Below are 22,523 nucleotides of genomic sequence, written 5' to 3' on the forward strand. Positions count from 1 at the left end.
AAATTAAGTCTATATTGGTGTCAGGTATTTTCAGTTGTAAACTCTCTTTAGATTTTTTTTTTTTTTGCCTGGAAACTATTAAGAAAGCATTCATTAAATTCTAATAATTTCTTATTAAATTACTTATAATATTGTAAATATTATTTACATTTGAAAAAATGGTTACAGCACAAACTCATGATTACAGATTTGTATCAGTCAGACATTCTGAGAAAGTAGAGTTCATAACTTTGTCGAATAGATTAATATTATTAGAAAATATTACAATGACAGTACCTCAATACCTTTCTACTTTGGACTTAAAATACTATTTATTTGCTTTCTTTTTTTATCTATAATCTGCAATAAATCATTGCATGTATTATATCATACATAATAATATATATGCAAAATGTATGGAATAGTCAGAATACATATACATATATATAGATAGAAACATATACCTGTAGATACATATATATGTATGATGGATGCACAATAGCTTTTAAAAGTTGAAGTACTAAATCTGAAATTAGAAAATAAGTTTTCAAAAGATTTTCAAAGAGATCTGTGTTTAGCTTCATCAATAATTACCAGAAAATAAGAACTTCTTAAAACTACCTTCATTTTTCATTTTCTTTTTATCACATTACCATCTTGTACAGAAGATGTTCGTTAAAAGAACAGGTTTTCATTAAATTTTTTTCTTTACATTTCCAACTAAAGCAGCAAACACTGCAGAAGATGTGAATAAGACTGAAAGTTCCTGTGATAATTAATAGAGAGAGAGAAAAAAAAAGGTATATCTGATAGCAAATACCTTTGACAAATCTCTGAAGTTGGTAGGAAGCGTAAGGTCCAACTCATCTGATTCATAGTTGGTAAGAACCCAAGGGAAGATAGGGTACTGATTTAAATCATTGTAAGTGCGACCTGACAAAAAACAAAAACAACAGCTTGAATTAAGGGACTTCCACTTAACTAAAATACCAACCTCTGAAGATAAAACTATATCATTTTATGAGCTCCTCAAAAGAACTGTAATTTATTTTAGATCCTTTATCATTTCAGTGCTCTGATGTGCTTTACTGAAAGGGATAATTAAAAAGTTTTCAAACTGCTAGTATTTAATTTAAAACATTGCAGTTCATCTCACTTTATTTGTAAACTGTTTTGCATGCAGTAAGAGTGACAGATAAATACATTCATTTCCTGTGCACTTTTCCTTGCTTTACCGTCTTCTATCTTTAAAATGAAAAACCTAAAAAAATGGAAGTCCAATGACTTTTATGCAAGAAGTTGAAGCAATTTTCATTCTGCATTAAATTCAGTTTGTGAAGAACCTTAGGATTTTTGGTTGAGAAATCATGCAATTAACCATTTCATTTAGGGAATCCACTTTAAAGTGACCTTGATCCTTGGATACGCCAAAATGAAACAGAACAGAAAACCTGCAAAAAAAACCCCACAGTGTTCTAGAACCAGGTTCACATGTGTACCTTCATGAATCTACAAGATGGAAACAACAACCTGCCTCCAGTAAAACCAAAATATCCAATTACAATTGTATCACCTACACAATACATACACACATTACACATAACCCGTTTTATAATTTTAAAACTTTTTTTTTTTTTTCAATCCTGTCTTTGGATACTGTCACAGAAGCTGATTCACATGAATATGCTCTCTAGCTTTTGTCTGCTCTTAAAAGTCTCAAGGGAAAGGCTTTTACTTCTTCCCAAGGGAGATTATTTTACAATCCATTCTATCAGGTTATTAGAAAAAAAATCTAGAAGTCACTCTAAGTTGTAGAATTTTTAAATGGTATTGCTAGATCCTTTCTTTCTGTTATCAGTTGGTTATGCTACACGTTTTCCCTTATTCAGTATTAACGATACATGACATTAATATCTTTATTATTTATTTGTTGCAAATTGATAGCCATCAAAACAGTCTTTCACTTTCCCATTATGGGCAACTAGGTTTTCCCTTTTTCCATCATCTTATTTTTTAATTCCTTTAAACTTCAAATGCCAAATAGCTAGAACACACTTTATTATTTCAATAATACATTAAAGCTGAAAAGACTCATTCAACTACAAACAGAGAAAACAGTGTCATGATCAATGTCAAACAAATCTAACTATACTTTAAAAACAATCTGCCAATATCCTCACATCTCTGAGTCAATGACTGACAGCCGAAACTAGCAAGACTGACAATTTGTATTTAAAGTAATTAGCACAAGCAGAGGCATTTGCTCTACAGATCATTCTGGAAAGAGCCAAGTCTGAAAGGGAATTAGTAGACCATTCAACACTGTCAACACCATAGAAAAATGCTGAAAGTACACTGAGGAGGAATTTGTGAAGTTATTATTCTGGAGAAAATTTTACGTAGGAAAAGTTATTTGTTCAATGGGAAAACCAGCAGTGCCTCATGGCTGCAGAGACTACCACCACTAACTAAATGCTTCCATTCATAAGTTTTACAGTAATTTGTGTTACCTGCTATTGTATTCAGAAACATAAGGTATTCAAAGTTGGAAATTTCTCGGTGTTGCCATCGCTGGGTCATATTGGAAGCTTTGAAAATCTGTCGTGGACTAGCCAAAGAAATGCGTCTGAAAAATAAAAGTAAACATCAGAGACAAATAATGGGAAAACCTGGAGGATCTTCCTTTTAACTTAAGAAAAATTTTAGTGGCAGTAGAACATTTCTTTTTACTAGTTCTATGCTACATTTCTATTTAGATCAAATTGCTATTTTGGATACCTGAAGTTTATATTTACAGTTTTATAATCTAATGAGAACAAAAGACTTAAAATATCTGGCAACTGGATATACCAAGATCTGAAAGCTTTCAAACAAAAATCTTTCCAGCTATGCAAATTCACATGCTCCACAAAGGCTTAATGTATTACAGAAACATGTTACTACTAATTTAGAGAGATGGCAGACCGTTATGTAAGAAAATCACTCAACTTAAAATTCCACCAAAGAATAAAGTCATATTTTAGAAGAGATTCTTAAATTTCTCAGGAACAAAGATAACAGAACTTCTATTATGAAATTTCAACCTCTTGAGATTTAAGTTCTGGACAGTGTTGGAGAGTCAGTCATAAAAAATTCAATTAAACATTAAAATGTGATGACACATTTCCCAAAGATTGTGAAAGAATACAAAGCCACTTCTTGGAGTGCTAAATCAAGTGGAGAAGAGCTTATAATAAAATTCCAAAAACTGTCTTCTTCAAACATCTATACGTACCAGAGCCTCACCATTTAGGGAAAGAAGATCTAGATATAAGTTTAATTTATAAATCATTACAGGTGTCAGTAAACAATTACAGAAAACAGTTACAGTAACTGAATGCTTATTTTGATAAATGGCATTAAACCGCAAACATATTTAGCAATACAAATGGCATGACATTTTGAACAAATCTATATACTCTCATTTATATTTTAAAAATTTCACATATAACTCAGTTTGCAAATAGGTATTCTTAAATTTTTTTTACAGAGCAACAATAATACCACACAGCAATCCAGGAGAATTTTTTTTTCTGGACATGGTGAAGAAAAGAAAACTACAAAACACAGTAGAAAACATACCTGAATGTTTAAATGTCATTTCTAGCTAGCCATATGCACAAGATTCATTACAAAAAAAATTGAGAATAATTAATATATTATTAGAGATTGCAGTTTCTTCTAAAAATTCAGAAATTAATCTACTTAAAGTTCTTATCATTCATTAAATGCAAGAGGAAATCAACCCAATTAGACATCGGGGACACTTGAAAAACTACTTCCATCAGCCTTGGTGAAGAAAAAACTGTGCTGCTGACTTTAATCCTGAAGATACCTGGTAATCAAGCCCAAATCATCTGCTAAAAAAGTGTAGCAAAGTGAATCATAATCTTCAGTTTCGCAATCCAAACACAAAGTCTGACACAGAAATACTGATTTGAACCCTGTCCCCTAGAGCAAAAAGATATACCATGCTATTCCTTCACATGCTGTTTAGCTTATATTGGTCTACACATGATTAGAATATCCTTCTGATTAGGAACAATCATTTTCATCTGCATTTAAATACTACAGAGAATTCAGGGATGTTACAGTCAAGCTAATATAACCGAAAACTGTCATAAAAGCCATTCAGTACTACAACCCACGTTGCATCACACTTAAATTTCAGTGGGCTGGCAACCACAAAGAATCCTATTTTCCTGAATTATGGTAAGTTGTACTGGCAAAATGAAGATACCTTCTCTGTAACAGATAGAAATCACAAAAACAATCTCAAATCCAAAATTTTTGTTACACTAACACATTCCAAAAAGCATGCAGAACCAACAGGGATGTTTTGCAAAGCAATAGGTATAAATGCTTTAAACCACACAGGTTGGACCGATGAAAAAAAAAAAAAAACACTTAGGCCTCACAGATTCAATTAACTCATATTGTAAAATACCTGGTCTGAGGTAGTCCAAAGGTAGCCCCAATACCAACCCGAGGCAGACAGTTAACCACTTTCTTTACTGTTGCTTGGTCCGGAAAGTTGAACATGACACCCACTGTGAACATAAGAGTTGGAACATAATGTATTTTGTATTATTTATACAATATATTTTGTATTATTTATTTCAGCCTTTCTAGTCTGATAATTAAGTGTTGAACAGATAGAAGACAAGACATGCTTCCTTCAGATTACTATCAATACTCTTTTATATGATTTCCAAACTTTCTTCTATTTTCCACTGAGAGGAATTTCAAGAGAAATTGACAATTTCATAAGTTTATAAGGCCTGCAGTTTTGCTTTCTGAACAGAAGTTAAACCTATAGGCATACACAAACTAACTAGGATTAATTTCAGAAAGGGTAGTTTATATGGAAAGTAGTTTACTGGGTAGACATTCTCCACATATATTTATTTTTCAAAATATTATCTTTGTGTTTTGTGTGAAATACTAGAATGACACTAGTTAAATAAGACACTAAAAATCTGAATTACATAATCCAATTGCGATCACCAGGAAACATTTTTAACTTCATGAAGTGCAAGTGGAGGGTCCTAAATAAGAAAGCATTTGAGCACATGATGAATATTCTGGTGGACAATACGCACTTTCAGACATGCTCTGCAAGATCTGTGTCTGATTCCTTACCAGCTATGTTCAGGATTAGAGTTTGTTTTAAACTAAGACAAAACTTTTTGACTGTCATACTAACTGTATTAAATATGTTATCCTATGAAACATATAAGGATTTCAGGACAACAATGTCTAATATTATTACAGATAAAAAAGTGTTTTATATCTCAGAAGTGTCCTCTTAGGACCTACTTTATTTGGTGTTTTCAAAACTTAATTTTTTAAAATTTCATTATCAGTACAAAAGCACTATAAGTGTCTCAAGAATTTTAGGTTAAACTGTAAAGACACCATGTAATCTAAATTAAAATTTAGGAGGAGATAATAGCAGAAGAAAATTGTCCAAAATCTTAACTCATTATATTTTGAGTTAATTGTATGTGTGTCTGAGAAAGGAATTGATAAGTGAAAAAAAGTTCATACTCAAGCAGGGTTAAGCCCAGATTTACTTCTTAGAGTTACGCTAAGGTCTAACTGAAAGCTGTGCTTCTCTGTTTAATTATATATTTCAGAGATATCTGAGAGCTGTAGACTATTGCATAACTGACTGTGGTGTAAATATTAGAACACAGTAATACTATTACTAGAAATAAAGAATGAAGTGATACCAGTCACTGGTCCAGTCTGCTAGTGCAGTTCTTTCATTCTGTTTTCTTATTTTGTATAACTAACAACTGCTCACCCCTCCCCAAGGGAGGAAAAAAACTTCACGCATAACAGATCAGAGGTAGAGTATGCCTTAAACAATAGTGTTCAGGGCATGTCAAGTAAACATGTGGACATACACGAAAGTGAAGTATTGCTAATTCCCAGTTATCACATTGGAACATAATTCCTCAATGAAGGAAAAAAAAAAAAAAGGAAAAAAATCATAATTCAAAAATATACTAACTTAAATATTGAGGCACTTCATTCAAAACTCTCTACTACTTACACAAATCCATAAAAAAAAGGGAGTGAGTAAGCAGCCAAAGAGAAAGAGTACGTCCCCAGAATCAGTCAATGCTTGATATTTCTCTAAACTCACACTACCTCTATTTGCCATGAATATTTCCAGTGCTGTATTTTGCAGAAGATAACGTCGGGAAAAGATGGCTCGAATCTCAGAAAAGAGCCATTTTCCATGCAGTCCTTCTGTATATGCCAGAATCTAGTAGAAATTGAGAGTGTGAGAAAGTATGTTTAAATATGTTATCAGTGAAAGTAACACATTATGAAACAGATGCACAAACATGGATTCTACCAAACGCATGCAAAACCTACAGCAAAATTAAAAGTTGCTCATATTTAAAATAAAGCTATGAGGCTATCATGGATTTTTTTTCGGCCTAAATTCAACTGCTTATACCAAATCCTTTTAAAAATTTGCTCTTACTTTTCCTTTAAAGATAATTTACTATCTTCCACGGAAGTTTCAGAATCAGCAAGAAAGGTTGAGCATATCAGTAAAATACAAAAACATATTCTGAAGTGAATTACTAGTACCATCAGATGTATCCACACTCACTTTAGCATTGCAATAAGAGAAATGTAGCAAAAAAAGAAAAAAGAAAAAATGTCTTTAAAGAAGAAAAAAACGTTCCTTACATTTATCGTTAAGGCAACATTCATTAATTCTGAAAGTATAAAGGTTGGCTGTATAAGAGGTTAAGTATCATTTTGTCAGCCAAGGTTAAACACAAACCTGCAAATGAACTCAGCATAATCTCTCTATGGAGTAAGCGCTTGTCAAAGTAACTTGTTACAATTCCTGTCATCCCATCTGACAGACACAGATGCTTAGTCTGCCTCCACAGTTCAAACTAATCTCATTTTTAGTCCTCAGCCACTCTGTTTCTTTGTTTCTTCACTTTTTCCTTTTCATTTCAATGCTTAATTATGTAAGTGTTAAGGGACAGCAAGACCGAACACTTCTGTGCCTCGGATTAACAAAGCACAAGCAAAGGAAAATATCTGAAATATGTCCGTTTTAGTAAACACAAACACTTTAAACATTAATCCACCACAGAAAAAGAGATTCAAGTATAATCTCTCACCATCATTCTTACAACAATTTCACTTAGCAATGTATTGGGAATAAAAGAAAACAACTTAAACAAAAAGAAATGTGAAATTCAAGCCTTTAACATAAGTGAGACTGGTTTTGAACACAATCACTTGTTCATAGGTTTTTAACTAAGGAGGATTTTGCTTTGCATGGAGTATTCGTTCAAAAACAATCAGTTTTTGCAGCACAGAGAGCACGAGCACTAAAAAAAGTGTTGCATAGCACAGTATAAAATACAGTGCCATATCCGGAAACTTTATAAAAAACCATAGGGGAGAACCAAAAGCAGCCAGCACAGAAGCTCCGAATTTACTAAGCAAACCATCTCCTACATCTTCTTTCTTTTTATTTAATCTCTCATCTTCCCTCCCAGTGCAAGTGCGACAGACAACTTCTCCTCCTCTCCCACCACTCCATGAACACAGAAAGAGAAGGAAAAAATGCATAATTATCCTGAAACAAAACTCCTGGAATGTGATGAAAGGAACAGAGGCTGCCCCAGGGTTACTAATAATTTCCGAAGGGGAACTATCAGAGTGGGGCCATGCTCACACTCTCCGTACCACATCCATAACCCTGCACCACTAACTGGCAGATCCGTATAATTCTGCAGTATTACTGGTCTTCTTTTGTCATGTGCATATAAATATCCTTTGCAGAGCACAATATCCAAAGAGGTGACAAAGGAGACAAAGTTGCGGTGCCTGTGTACAAAAATCTCTTAGTACTTTTGCTGATATTCATTCATGTTAAGACCTGAAAATTGGAGCTTATAACTTCAATGATTGCTTTTAGAGAGAATCAGGTATGTCCTTCTGCATTTCTGTAGCAGCAATTAAAATGACTGATTGTCACTATAAATCAGAACATTTCATATTCAACCTTATTACACGGATACTGTGAGAAAAATCAGCATGTTGAATAATTACTACCTTTACTCTGTGGGACTAGCATTTGTAGGGGCAGTGGAAACACTTCAAATGGCCAAAAGCCCTTTTTTTTTTCTTTTTTTTTTTTCTTTTTTTTTCCCAAAACAGAAAGGAAAAGCATCAACTCGAAAACAGCAGAGCTAGTTTATGCCGGGCACCTCGTAGAGCCATGCTGAAGTTACCGAAATACCAGGATTTACAGCCCAAACTTGGATCACACCATAGACATGAACGCAGTCCCCGTTAGAGCAATTCTTCAGGCCGCTCATTAACAGCCGTTATCAGGAACGAGAGCAGCTGAGGCCTAGATGAGCCAGGCCTCCGTCCCCAGTCGGAACAGTAACTGCCTGGTCCGCAGCTTCACTTCAAAGTCTCTGGAGTTCAATTAAAACTGGATTAGGTGGAAGCAGCCCTTCTTTGGGACACTCTGTTCTCTGAACCCCTCGCACACTGACAGCACCCCAGACAGAGGTCTAGCCCTCCAATGAACCGGTTGCCACGGAAACTGCATCATTACCATTGCTCTGTGCTTAGCGGGCCCAGCACACAAGATGAAAGATCCAGGGCACAAACACGCTGCTTTCATGTGTATCAGCGAGGATTCCTTACAAAAATCAAATTCAACCTTTTATTCCTTGCCAGATAGCCAATTTTATTAACAGAGCATACTAGTTGCAGAACCTGGCTAGTGCTTCAAATTTACAATTTTTATTTTCATAAAGGGATTTTTTTTTTCTAATTACTGCTACCACTTCCATACATTTCAGTTTCAGAATTACAACTTGCAAAAACTATTTTTGCATTTGCCCTTTTTCATTCTTAAGCCATACAGCACAGAAATTCTGTTCAAGAATTTAAGACGAACCATCTTATTTATCCCTTAGTACAATACCTTGAGTTTAAAAATTACTCCTATTTATTTTCATTATTTGTCAGCTCTGGTAATAGTTATGCACCAACTTCTGAAAGAATCTAATGTAACATGCACAAACAGAACCACCTCTTCCACATAAACAGGTATTTATGGAATTTCAGTTGATTCAAAACACCAGACTGGAATTTAATCTACTGCACGTTTCATTTATTTCAAAAGATATTTCACCCTGTAGGAGGAAAGACAACTAAAACAGTTTACCATTTCAGTTAAAAATACTTGAAGTAAACAAACGAGCCATGTAAGGTTCCATGATTCCAAAAATCTTATTACACAAACTACTCCATGGTGAAACTTTAGCAAACTAGATGAAGAAATGGCATGACATCACTATTTAAAATCCAAAAACTGCTTTCACCTTTGCACAAAGTCTGTCGTTACTTCAAATACTAGAAATGAAGGCCCAAGCCTGCAACAAGTCCTTACAGTCCTGTTGCAGTCCCTCACGCTACCTGGCAGGAAGAAGCCCACCATGTGCCTAAGAGGCGAAGAAGAGCCAGCTTCAATTTCCACTTTCAGGAGACTGAAATCAGAATTGCATGGAAACTCAGATACAGTAGTGCTGATTGTTAATTAAGGTCATATGTAAACAAGTCATCTCCTCACAACTCATAGTTGGGTATCAGCTAATTTCCCAACATGAAAATGCTCACTTGGAAGCTATTCATTATACATTTTTGAACACAAATGCCCCACTTTACATTTTCTTCAAAATCCCCCTTGAACGTTGATTACAAATAATGTTCTTGTAAAAGATTACACACAATAGTTACAAGATAACACTCCTGCAGCTGCCTCCTGAAGGAGAAAAGTAGTATTTTACTGAGGACTAGATTAACATTTTGCTTTATATTTCAAGCAAACCAATCAGCTATTATATATTCTATTTTAGAGAAAAGTATTATTGATCTCAAAAATGTGAACAACCTGAAAGTAATTAAGTCTGCAAATGGGTTATAGAACTGAAACTGTAATTGAATAATTACATTACTTTAATGTGCCAGCCAATTTAACTGCCGTGAGTAAAATAAAAACTAAATAGCTTATTTAAAAAGCTGATGCATATTCGTGCATTTCACAACAGTTTTTCTTGAGATCTTTTCCTTAAAAAGTTATAAAGCACATTAATCTAGATATAGCAAAAGCAAACAAACAAAACAAACTGCTTTTAATTTGCATTTAAGTTTGACTGCAACTGAAAGAGAAGGTACTCAGTCTTCTAGTAGCATTCTAAGTCTTTTCGGATCATTTTTGTTCAGGAAATCAAAATTACAGCATGTAGAGGATATAAAATCTGATTCATAGTTCAGTAGGAATCTGGATCTCCACCACAAACTCAGCTTTGCAAATGTCTCTTCAGATTCTGCCACCCAAACACTACTTAGTTCCTAGCTTAGTATTACAGTGAAAGGGTCTTACTCTGCTCTTTGCTTAAATATGTCCAAAATTAATAATGTTAAATATCCAAATGTTTTTAAATAAATCACAAAGCTTATCATTTATTTTAGATTCCTTGAGAAGAGTGATTAAGATGTTCTTTTTACATACTAGATACTGATACACGCAGCCCCTGAAATCCACGCTCAAATAGTAGTCTTCCATCCAGTCCCTCCTGTGAGCACACAGTGTGCTACACAATCCTGTTCAGCATTTTCATGGGTGACAAACTCAATTAAACATATTCATTACTTTAATGTTCCACTAGATGGTTTCACCCAGCATAAAATAAATAAATAAATAAATAAATAAATACTCTGTGACCTTTGTATCGATCACAGCAAAATGCCTTATGCCTGGGTGTGGGTGGTGAAGGGATTGGAGAGGGGGGTGGTAAAGGACTCTTATGTTTTCTCTTCCAATTACTGGAGGAGATGATAAAACCACAGCAAATGATGTATCAGCTCATTTTATCTTATCGCTTTGGGGCTAGGTGACAATGAAGTTCATATTTCACTGGTTCCCATTGAAGATTGTGAAAATTACTTGCCCTTATGACCTGAAATTTCACTAGAAGACAGAAATTTCTCTTCTGCAAAGTAATGCAATTTTTCAGATGTCAACCTTTAGCCCACCTTTAAAAATTAATTTCATTTATATTAACCAATGATATTGATATTTTCATAGAATGCTCTTTGATACATGAACCACAGACTAGCAAATTGATGTGCTTTAGAAGGCTAAAATTATTTTACCTGAAGCTGCTGGGGACAGATAGATTTACCACAAACTGAAATTCTTATTTCACAGTACACTGTTTACACTAGCCTGATATACATTAAGGCCTCTGGATCCGTAAATAGCTTAATCATTAGTTACAACTTAGCAACTACTTCCAACTATAGAATAGATCTAGAAATAAAAAGTGCTATAAAATAAAAACACAACTTCTGTGGAAATGAATAATGTCTGTCACAGGCCACAGACCAGTACATCTGTGATGACATGAAAAATACTTCCCAGATGATTAAAATAGAGCATGCACAACTATATTTTCTCCCTTTATCCTGACACTAACGCTGTATTTCAAAGTGAAAAAAATTATGCAATGCAGATTTTCTGAAAGTAGTCTTCCACTAACTGCAGATAACTTTCTCCATGATCATCAAGAGCTATCTTTGAAAAAAAAATTATCTGGAAGGCCTCTATTCATAATAGGTTTCATTCTTTTGATTTGACTATGAGGTTCTCAACACTCTGCATGTGCTAACAAATCATTAAACACTGCAAAGGTAGTACCAGCTACCTTACTCCTTTCCATTGCTACTCACACTGCATAATTTCTTTGTCCCTTTTGATTACCCCTCCAACTCCTAGGTAGAAACACCAACAACGGTTCATTACCAGTGGCAGAAAACATTTAATAATCACAAAGAACAATAAGATCCAACTACTAAAGACGAGCATATAAGTTAAATTATGCAGCCTAAAAAGCAGAAGTTCAACAAGAAGAAAATAAATAAAGGCTTGAGTGGGTCTCCAAGCCCTACAAAGATAAGAATGTGAGAATTTTCCCTTATTTAGGAAATAAAACAGCAGATTTGTGACAAAACAGAGCTAGAATTGCAAGAATTCATATAGTCTTGGAAGAGCTGACTGCTGTATTGATTTAGTGAGCCTGTTACACTCTGATTTAAGTTAGTAAGGATTTGCTCGTCAAGAGGAAGATGCAAAAAGTTCATACAACCGAGACAGTATGTCACAAGGAATTAGTCCTAAGAATTTCCAAATGATTCAGATAGCATCTTCTGAAAAAGTGGCTATTTCAACTTGTGTGTCCACCCTGAGATTCTCTGATGAGCATCATTAAAATGGTGCAACTAAAATGCGCACCACTCTTCATGTCTCACGCATTTACCAAAGAAGCACACATGAATGGGGCTGTATAGATTCCAACCTGCTTGTATATCATTGTTTAAATTAACTAAGGATGGAGATACCCTTATGAAAGCACATTGGCACACACATACATAGATTCACACCTGTGTGTACACATATACTGAAATGTTAATATGAATGACAGACTACATATTAGCATATCACATACAGAACGTAGAAATTACTATGCTAAACCAAACCCTGTGTACATATAATCCCAGTGTCCTGTCTCTAGAAAGGCTAGCACATTCTATTTGCACAGTTGGCCAATAGAATATTGTCTCATTTTTTCCTTCATTATATCATAATTTCTAAAATTTGGAGAGTACTTTTAATCCATTCTAATTAAGAATAATCATAATTCTGGCTAGTCCTGATGTCCACATAAACGGGCAGATACCATAATCCCTTTGTGCACTGCATTAACTCTGATGACTTATTCATTTTATTTATCAATGAATTTCATCATTTAAATATATACTGTATAAATACTAAAAAAAAAAGCACTACTTTTATTTCAGTTTGCATGTCGAGAAAAAAAAAAGGCAGTAGTCTGCAAAAGCTCAAAAACAGAGCTTAAACATCACTGATTAAAATTCAGTTAAATGATTTGCTACCGTGTAGAAGGATGTCAAACAAGTTGATTTCATTAGATCATGGAATTTTGATCGATAATGCTAAAATAAAATATTATTAATATCATGCCTCTACAGTACTGAATGATGCAATGGTACATTTCAGAGTAGCTACCCCAAGTGAGACTGAATTTTGGAAAATTAGACTGGGAAACTCCATTTGCCATTAGTTTACCTATGCAACTGAAAAGCAGGTGCCTAGACCTCTTCAAAAACTACTCACAACTCACTACTTTTCGTGATAACTACAAAACTTCGTATCAGCACAGATCTTGCCACCTTGTTACTTAGCTCCCTTTTAAGTTTATTAATAAAAAAAACCTAGAAGACAAAGAACAGGAGTCTTTAGATGCTCCAAACTCTGTCTTAGTGAAAACCAATCATTTAATTTTACTTCAGATCTCCTCATGAGTTAATCAAAAAGAAAACACAAATTCAGATTGGGATACTCTAACAGTGATTGTTTTGGAAGTGTTTTATTATTGGTAAAGGGGTTATAAAACAAAAACCCTTCTTAAAGTTTAACTTCAAAGCTTTTTTGTATACTATTAAGCACAAAATAGACGTATACTTCTGAGGTAGTATGACCACAATCCAAATGTTGCAAAGGCACCCAAATCTGATCATACAAAAAACTTCATAATAGAAATAAGACAACAGATGAGTCTTTTGGTTGCAGTTTATGAGGAAGATGTTCACTCAGGTGTGTCTCTCTGAAATAACTCAGTTATTAAAATACTCTGGAAGAATACCAGCAAGGACTATTTTCAGTAATTCTGTGTCCTATTTCTCCAGTATAGGACATCTTTGAAGGATCTCATGATCAGGGACTTTTTTCTGGAAAGATTTTACACACTGAGAGGTATCAATTATTTTTGTTTCTTGTATAAGACAAGTGCAATAAAATTGCAGAAAGCAAGCTGCAAGGACGCGGCCTCATCATCAATAATTAATCACTCATGCTGAGATAACTTCCAGGCTTTTGTCAGTCTGTTTTTCAGATGACCAAAACTTATTTTGTGGAAATTACTGTCTTCTTATCCTCACCTACAACTTCACGCCGGAGTGTTTTTGGGTAGGTTCTTCTTTTCATGCTTCTGAAAATTACTGTTTTTTGCTTACATCTCCAAAGTATCTTCTCTCTGATATTTGACAAAGCTGTAACAAGTAAAATTACAGCACTTAGCAGAAGTCTTTATCCCTTTTGAATTTTGAACAGATTGTGCTGCTGTGCTATGTTCATTTTGCTTCTACTTAGTGGCTCCAATCTATCACATGCTGCTGTAACACTACTGCAATAAAAAGGCTTTTAAAAGTATTTGAGGGATCTCAAGAAAAGCCCTAAAAGCTTTCTCTTGTTTAAAAGTAGAGGAAATCAGAGAAGGAATCAAACAGATTTTTTTTTTTTTTAAATGACAAATGATATTAACATGTAGAAGTTTTTTGCTTGTGGGTGTTTTTTTTGTTTTGTTTTGTTTTCAAGTTTAAAGTTACAATTAGTCTTCCTCCTTTTCCAAAATTCCTACTGCAGAAAAGCCTTGTAGATAATCTTCATCCAACAATATTGGTTGATCTCTAAGGAGTACAGAGTCTGAAAACTAGGACAATTGCCAGACTAATGACTCACAGCAGCTCATATCCACAGCAGTATAACTAGATATGGTGAAAGGTAATATACAGGAGCATGCATCTCAAAAGCAGATCACAGAAAACAATGTAGAAGCTCACTTGGCTTTGCTGTCTTTGCTCTTAATTGTATTTTAGCACTGAGGTTTCTTTAGAAAAATAAGCTTCATGTTTGTTTTAACTGTCTCTTCAAATTCTTGTTTTGAACAGCAAAGAACAGTCATGTTAGATTTCCCACTGCGGTGCCTCGCACCTGCCTATTTAACCACCTTTGAGACATGACTTTTCCCAGGGGCTGCTCCTGTATGTACCCAGCCAGGTACATACATTCTGGATCCAGCCAGAACACGTGCAAGCAGAACAGCAACTACAACCAAAAAAGGAGGGAACTAAAGCACCTGCAATATTGGCAGTTGTCCAGTGTCTACCATTTTGATATGATCTTGGAGAAGGCATGAGAAAAAAGAATAAGTTTCCACGTCAAAAAGAAGGATTTTTTATTGATGTCCTGTAAACTACTCCTCATATCCCTTCATCATAACAAAACAAAAACAAAAAACCACCCCCACACATCTGGCAGGAAGCTAGAGTACCAGTCATCATAAAAGACTGCATCTGATCAGGTCATTAATGGGAACCAAGCCCATTCGTAAAAGAACAGATGTGCCTCTTGAAGGCAAAGAGAAAAGTCAGACTCCAGAGCTGCCAATCCAGCAGTTTACATTAAAAGATTCTGTGCTATGTTTTATGAGAGATATGGCACAGAAGGTGCAGCTTGCAAAGGGATGGGAATGTAAAAATGGCTTAATGCCACCTTTGTGCTGCACAATCTCTAGACTGCTGCAGGAACCAAATCCCCTCTGAGTATACTGGAGCAGCTGCAGGGGCTGCTGTGTAATTACATACATTTGCCTTACTTGGGATGTCTGCTAGCTGCCCCACATCCCAGAACTGAATAGTATTTAATGCTAGAGAAATTTTCCTTCCTGCTCTCAGAAGTTGGGACAGGAGATAATGCTGCTTATAAATTCTCCATGGCTCAAGGACTGCTCCTTTCCCTGCTAGTTCCTTTTCTGTATACCGAATCAGAATACAGATTTGACAACAAGGTATGGAAATCATTCTTATTTATCAGAGGACATGCCTCTCCCCATGCACTTTTTTCAATCAAGACCCACATAAGTATGCCTCATATTCAGTACCTGTATTCCTACATTTACCTCATCTTCCTGTAAAAGTAGAGTCATTCCTCAAGTAAATGGTCTAATCAGCCAATGACGAAGGTTTTGCTATGGCCTATGACTGCAAGAGAGAATCTCAAAAGATCACCCTCATAAGCAATCTGACCAATTAAAATGAACCACATTTGTAAAGAGCAAAGAGCAACGTGAATAGGAGGTTTTATAAAGTAACTGCTGGTTAACATCTTCATAGATGACAAAATAAAATAGTTTAAATTTGGCTATAAAACATTCATATGAGTACAGACCTTTTTCCAAGGTTAATTAAGCCATGGACATACCTAATGTGAGGTCTGTGACCACATCTAGGATACTGGAGTAACAAAACAAGAATATAACACTAATTTAGGTTTTAAAATGCAATTGAAAATTAAACTGCATATCTAGATCAAATGATTGGTAAGAAAGGCTGGGAAATGTGATACAAATATAACATACGCAGACAGCAGACTGGGGATAGTTGAACAATTGATCCAACAACATGATTTGCCTTGCCATTCCCTCTAGGGTATTAAATCTAAAACTTGCTACTCCTGAGGGTCCAATAAAAAATGGCCTATCAAAAAATTCTGCAGATGAGAGGAGAAGAGGGAACTGTAAGTCTATGAGAAAATATCAGCTCTCGTGAAGAACTGTGATCTGGGCTGTGTTACGCATTTATCTTACAAATCCACAATACTGTTTTGCACAACTGGAAGTTTTCCTAAAAAGCAGAACAAGTCAGAACTAACGTGGGAGTATTTACAAAACAGAGAGTTCTAGCCAATATGTAACAGTCTGTTCCATAAATTCTGAAGTCAAAAGGGAAGAAAGTATTGTAAAAGGCTTTTTAGACAGACTTAACCTCACAGCAATAACCTATCCATCCTGTGCAAAGCACTGCCAAGAACTAACAGTTTCTTGAGAAAATACAATAATTTATCCTGCCCATGCATATTTCATTTGCAAAAGTAACTTAAGGCAACTCATTAAGCAAATTAAATGTATTTGAAGGAAGCCCTTCTTAAACCATTAAGTGTGGGGGGGTAGGGAAACAAACAAAAAAAAAATGGATAGCAGACAGAAGAAACATCATTAGGTTACTGAAGTCACTCCATGACTAAATACAGCTGGAGTACTTGCAAGTAACTAAAACGATTTAGATCCTAGCATAAGTGTCATTTAAAAATACCTGTAACAAGTTATTTGCTAAGATGAGGACTCTTGTTTCTGTAACTTGTTAGCAATATAGATATATAGATATGCAAGTAGGTTAGTCATTTTAAGATATGTATCAGAGGCAAGAAGTACTGCATTTGAGATCTGAAACATAAAAAGTGTCACCCTACAACGAGGAATGCGTTTATATCCAGAAACTTCTGCAGATTAATCTGCCTAAAATATTCTTTTCTATTCAAGAATCTGAGAGTTGAAATCCTATGGATTTTGATGGCTGGCCATTTCTTACAGGAAAAGGAATTTGCCTTACTTTTTCATGGCTACATGAAAACTATCTTCTCAAAAGACTAGGTCACAAAACTTGACACGGTAAAATAAAGAACAGAAGTGACTCATACAGACACATCTAAGAGCGTTCCGCCAGTGAAGAACTGATAAACGGATAAATAAAACACTGTTCTCGTTTGAAAAAAAAAGTTGCATTTGTTTGTCCTCATTTAAAAATTACAGTTTTTTAAAATGTGGGTTTTAAATAAAAAATAGATGTATCAACTTCCATTTGTTACATCAGTTGTTGAAGTTTCAAATATACAACAGCATAAAGAAGGGACAAAAATAACTAAAACTGGCAGGTATCTGCTTCATAGCATTCCACCTAAACAAAATGTAGGGTGTTGATAAAATCCACTTTTTAAAATATGTATCCTTAGAAATCTTAAGTACTGTCATCTCATCTCCCTGTTGGAGTTTGATTGATTATGCCTTTTCCTTATGTTCATTAATCTCATCACCTTATCTTTTACACCACTTCATTTTAGCAGAAAGGCAATAATAAAACCCTCATCCATTATCCTTTTACTCATCTAGTCAAGCGGAAATGGTTAATAACATGCTACAAATTGAACTTCAATCACCTCATTTTCTCCTTTGTCGAATGCACATTAAAGTATATTCCAAAAGTGCAATTTGTTTTACAGGGGAATTTGTGTTATATTGCTACAGACAACTAAAATTAAGTGTTTCTCAGTTTGGTTATTAAATATATCCAACTGTCCTTTTATCTCTGATACTAAAACATTAACTCATTTTATTAGGGTGTAATAATACAAGAGTCTTATCTCTCAGAACACAGGGACATCTAGTCTGTCTAATAGTAAGTGTTATACAATGGGTCATTTATCTTTCTTTTTTTTTTTTAATATGCTTGTGAGAGTTTATGAATTGGTACATTATTGCAAATGAAATGGCTCTCCATTTAAGAAAAGTTAATTTGTTTACATGTAGGCTTATCTTCAAATGCAAGCCCCATTAGAGAAGCGGTCTATTACTGTCAGAGCAAGCAAAGAGGGGAAATAGGCGGATGTAGAAAAATTTAGAGCACTGTAACTCATGATCACCAATTTCCTGTTTGAATATTAACTGTGACGTATATGCATTTTTGCAAAATTTCTATGATCCTAAAGTGATTCTACAAAAACACCAATTCAAATTGGATCCCACAAATTGTTTTTGTGAATTCTGCTCATCCTTCCATATATAAATGTATCTTAGCAAACTAAAATAAATGACAATTCACACACACAAAAAAGTCTACTAAAAAAGAAAATCTGAGTTTTTCCCTATTAAAAAAAAATGAAAAAGTGGGTGAAATTCTAGTTCAGTTTAATTCAGTGAGAGTAATCTCTTTTACTTAGAGCAAGATGTCCTCTCTTTTCCTATCTCCCTAGAAAAATTTTCACTCACACTTCAGTCATTATTTCAAGGAAACGAGACTAATTTGACTAGATCCTCAGTAAAACTGTGTATCAGTATGAAGATATATATAGATGAAGTTCTACAATTATCTTGTCTAGAAACCATCATCCCTGAATAGGATACCTCTAAAAGCTCCAAAAGTCCATATAACTGCTGGTTTCATCTTAAGAATATCTTCTTCCAGCTTTGAAAATGTCATGTTTCTTGTTTTCTTGTACTTCAGAGAATAGTTAACAGTCTCTTGCTTCTGGTTCTACACTTAGAGAGGTCAATCTGTGTTTGTAAACTACGGCTGTCCAATGCTGTTCCAGTCGATGACTAAGGCTTGTATTAGACCCTGGTAACATAAAAAGAACTCTGCTTCTTCAAAGCAGTGGACATCTTCCTACTATGTAGGTCTCTCAAAAAGTAACTCCTCCTATTTCTTTTCATGGAAACTACAACTGATACAAAAGGAATAACACTACTCGATAGAGCAAATTCTCCACTACAAAACGCTACTTTTCAACACAGTCACCACCATTAGCTATGCATTTTCATCAGCGAAAATGCTGAACATTCATGAAAATCTGCACCAGCTGAGGTGACCCACAGTCACTGTCACCACCACTGAAACGCACCATCCACCACTTTACTCTGCTCACATCCACTGTTTGGTCTCCATCAACATTCAGCAAGCAATGAATATCAATGGAGGTAATTTTTTCAGCATGGAAGAATTCAGTGACGCACCATTGCTTCATACACACTTCCATGACAGACGCCATTTTGTCAGATTGTCCCTCTGCTGCCATCTGTCACACAGCAACAACATGTAAAGGAATATCAGTGGAAAGGTTCAACCTCTGCTGCCCTATCAGCAACATCTCTCTCTTTTGAACATATAGCCGTAGAGGTTTTTTACTTGCTTCCCTTCGTTATTTAATCTACATTAAAATAGATGTTTAAGAATGCCCTCTAAGTTCTTTATGAGAAAATCTAGTACTCAAGTGAATCAACAAGGAACCAGAGCAAGCTATAAACCTAAGCTTCTGAATTGCTGTCAGTCGTTTGCCAAGAGGTACAACTTCACACAGTGTATGCTGAATCCTTTAGCTGATGCCACACTTCTGCAAAAAGTAAATCACTGATAACTATAGCACTTGAGCACAGCAATTTATTGTAGAAATAAATGAAGAACAGAATACTAAGCAAGTCAATGTGAGACTCGATTCTTGTCTCTAACCACCATTCCTGTACCACATAACATGTCATCATCCATAAGTAAATGAGTTAATCAATTTAATGAGGATTCAGACAAATCGGCTGCCTAATGAGCACTCAAACTGATGTGGCAAGGGTTATGCTCCAGTGCTGACAAAATCAGTTTGATGAAACTGTGACAAAAGCAGCAAAGCACTATTCCTTCAGCACATTTTCCTGCATCTTATTAACATGAAATTATAATCACCATTTGCAAAACTGTGTAGGGAAACCTTTTATTGTGTCAGTCATGTAAATACATGCTTTATCTACTCTTCTTTCCAGCCAACCTGTGCATACTGTTGGAATTCAGTTTAATAATTATTCAGTTCTTTTAGAAAATGATAGAGTTGTTTAAAGTAATTTAATCTGAGTACGCCAAGAGAATTTCCAGAGACATTATGTTGTATGTTTCTGCATTTCATGAACATGCCATTTGGCAACAAATATAAAATAAACCAAGCAAAGCATTCTCCAGCTTTGCAAACAGTTCAGGAAATCAACACTAGAATCTCTTTAAAATACAGCAGGGAAGAGCCAACTCTAGTTTTTAGATGAATAGTGACAGTCATATGCTGATTTCCCAGCTCCATAATGATCAGATGCAAAAACAAATGTAATAAATGAAGCTGACTACTGTCATAACTGCTTTATCAAAATCCTTTACGTAGGGCTTAAGTAAGAATTTTCTAGCAATACTAACTAGTTCTCTAGAGGTTCAAAATTCAGGACGAAGGAGTGTCCAGAAGGCTTGAATTAGATGTTGAAAGTAATTAAAAATGGAAACCTGTCAGTTAAAAAAAAAAAAGACTTTGCTCTTGCTTCCCAAGCATTATCTACGCCAGAAACCTTTCTGCAGGGAAGGAAAGGTACCTCTGCATACGGTTGTTTAAATGCAAGAGATACAAAGGCATATCAGAAAAGTTTTACATGCTGTATCTTTAATTTAAAATTAATTTTTAAATTTTAATTTAAAAATAGCATCAGTGTATCTACAGCCATACAGATCATATAACCCTGCACAAATTTACAAAAATAAGTTTTTGGATGAGTTCATATACCTGGCAACAAATTAGTATTTTATGGACTAATGACTTTCCCTTCTCCAGGGGAAAGTGTCATACCTGTAATATCTCATTGCTAACCTGTGAGCACTATGAAGAGGGAAAGAAATTGGTAAAAGCCACAACTTTTGCCCACAAATGTGGGATGGAGCAGCTTCAATCTTCTTGAGCAAAATTAGAAGAGATAACTGAATTTTACATTATGACACACAACTTTAGAAATAAGCGAAACTGCACTCTTTGTAGAAGCCTTTGTGATGCTTTCAACTTTGGGATCTGTGTTTGAGAACTGGAACTCAAAGGCAAGATTTATGAAAAGCAATCCAGAGTCATGGTAAATGATACTGCATCCAACATGTATAGAAGGATGTTGAACAGGCACGAGTGATTATAAATATTCTTAAAACAAAAAAAAAAAACAAAAACTTTTTTTAACAAAAAAGAAACCATAACTACTACACCAAAATCACCATAAAATCTGTGGCATTTGACCATACCAGCTTGCATATCCTCACACTACTTTTTCACCAGAAACTTTCTCTCCAAAGCACAGCATTCATAATAACACGTGGTGATCTAAATTTGAAAGAGTTGAACTTATCAGTTATTTTTAACTTCCACAATATTTATCACAACGCACCATATATATATTTCAAATCAGTTCCCTAATTAGATTCATTGGATAAATGACACTGATGGTATAGAAGGGGAGTGGGGAAAGGCTAAGCAGCCCTGTACCAAGTCCAGTGATTCTTTCTGTGCTAGGTCCAACTTATATTAAAGTACTTCTGTGCCTCTGAAAATATCTTGCCATTGCAACCATACAAATGTTTTCCAGCACGGCTTCTAACTGCTAGCTATAGGAACACATCACAGAAGCAACAGCTGAGCTAGTTAGTCCTGCTGTAATATAACTTCATAAAAATTTCCATGAAACGTCCAAGTATAAAGGTTATATGTCATCTGGATATAAAAAATACTCCAAATGAAACTGATTCTGTGTTATTAACTTTGTACTCTAACATAGCTGTGTGCTGCAGGAAATCAGAAAATAAACAGCAAATCCAAGTGCCTCTGCATTGCCTCTTTTCTAAAAAAAATGTTCATATCTGTCAAAGTAAGAAAATTCTCTAATAATGTACGCAGAGAGGAGCTGTGTTTTCATTATAAGATCACTGTTAGATGCGAAAATAGAAGTTTACAGTAATCCCAGCACTCTGGCTGAGAATAAGGGCAAATTGAGTATAAAAAACATACCAGAGGAAAAGAGAGATTGGGAAATTGACATTGAATACAGAGTACCTTGTATCTCTTATTCTTTGATAGAATTGAGAGAACAGATCCATTAGCCACGTTAAAGAAAAATAAAATC

At 34.8% G+C, this 22,523-nt stretch overlaps 1 protein-coding gene across 4 annotated transcripts in view; it reads right to left on the bottom strand.

The window, feature by feature from the left end:
* LRBA (LPS responsive beige-like anchor protein) overlaps positions 1-22,523 on the bottom strand; it is a 377,228-nt gene that overhangs the window by 116,985 nt on the left and 237,720 nt on the right. For all 4 annotated transcript variants that reach the window (XM_021393535.1, XM_021393537.1, XM_021393538.1 and 1 more), the window contains 4 exons: positions 6,178-6,295; positions 4,466-4,568; positions 2,490-2,605; positions 800-912 (listed from right to left, as the gene is read on the bottom strand). In XM_021393535.1, coding sequence (XP_021249210.1) covers positions 800-912; positions 2,490-2,605; positions 4,466-4,568; positions 6,178-6,295 — 450 coding nt within the window. The remainder of the gene's footprint in view (positions 1-799; positions 913-2,489; positions 2,606-4,465; positions 4,569-6,177; positions 6,296-22,523) is intronic.

Source organism: Numida meleagris, chromosome 4 (assembly GCF_002078875.1).
Source record: "Numida meleagris isolate 19003 breed g44 Domestic line chromosome 4, NumMel1.0, whole genome shotgun sequence".
Classification (NCBI taxonomy): domain Eukaryota; kingdom Metazoa; phylum Chordata; class Aves; order Galliformes; family Numididae; genus Numida; species Numida meleagris.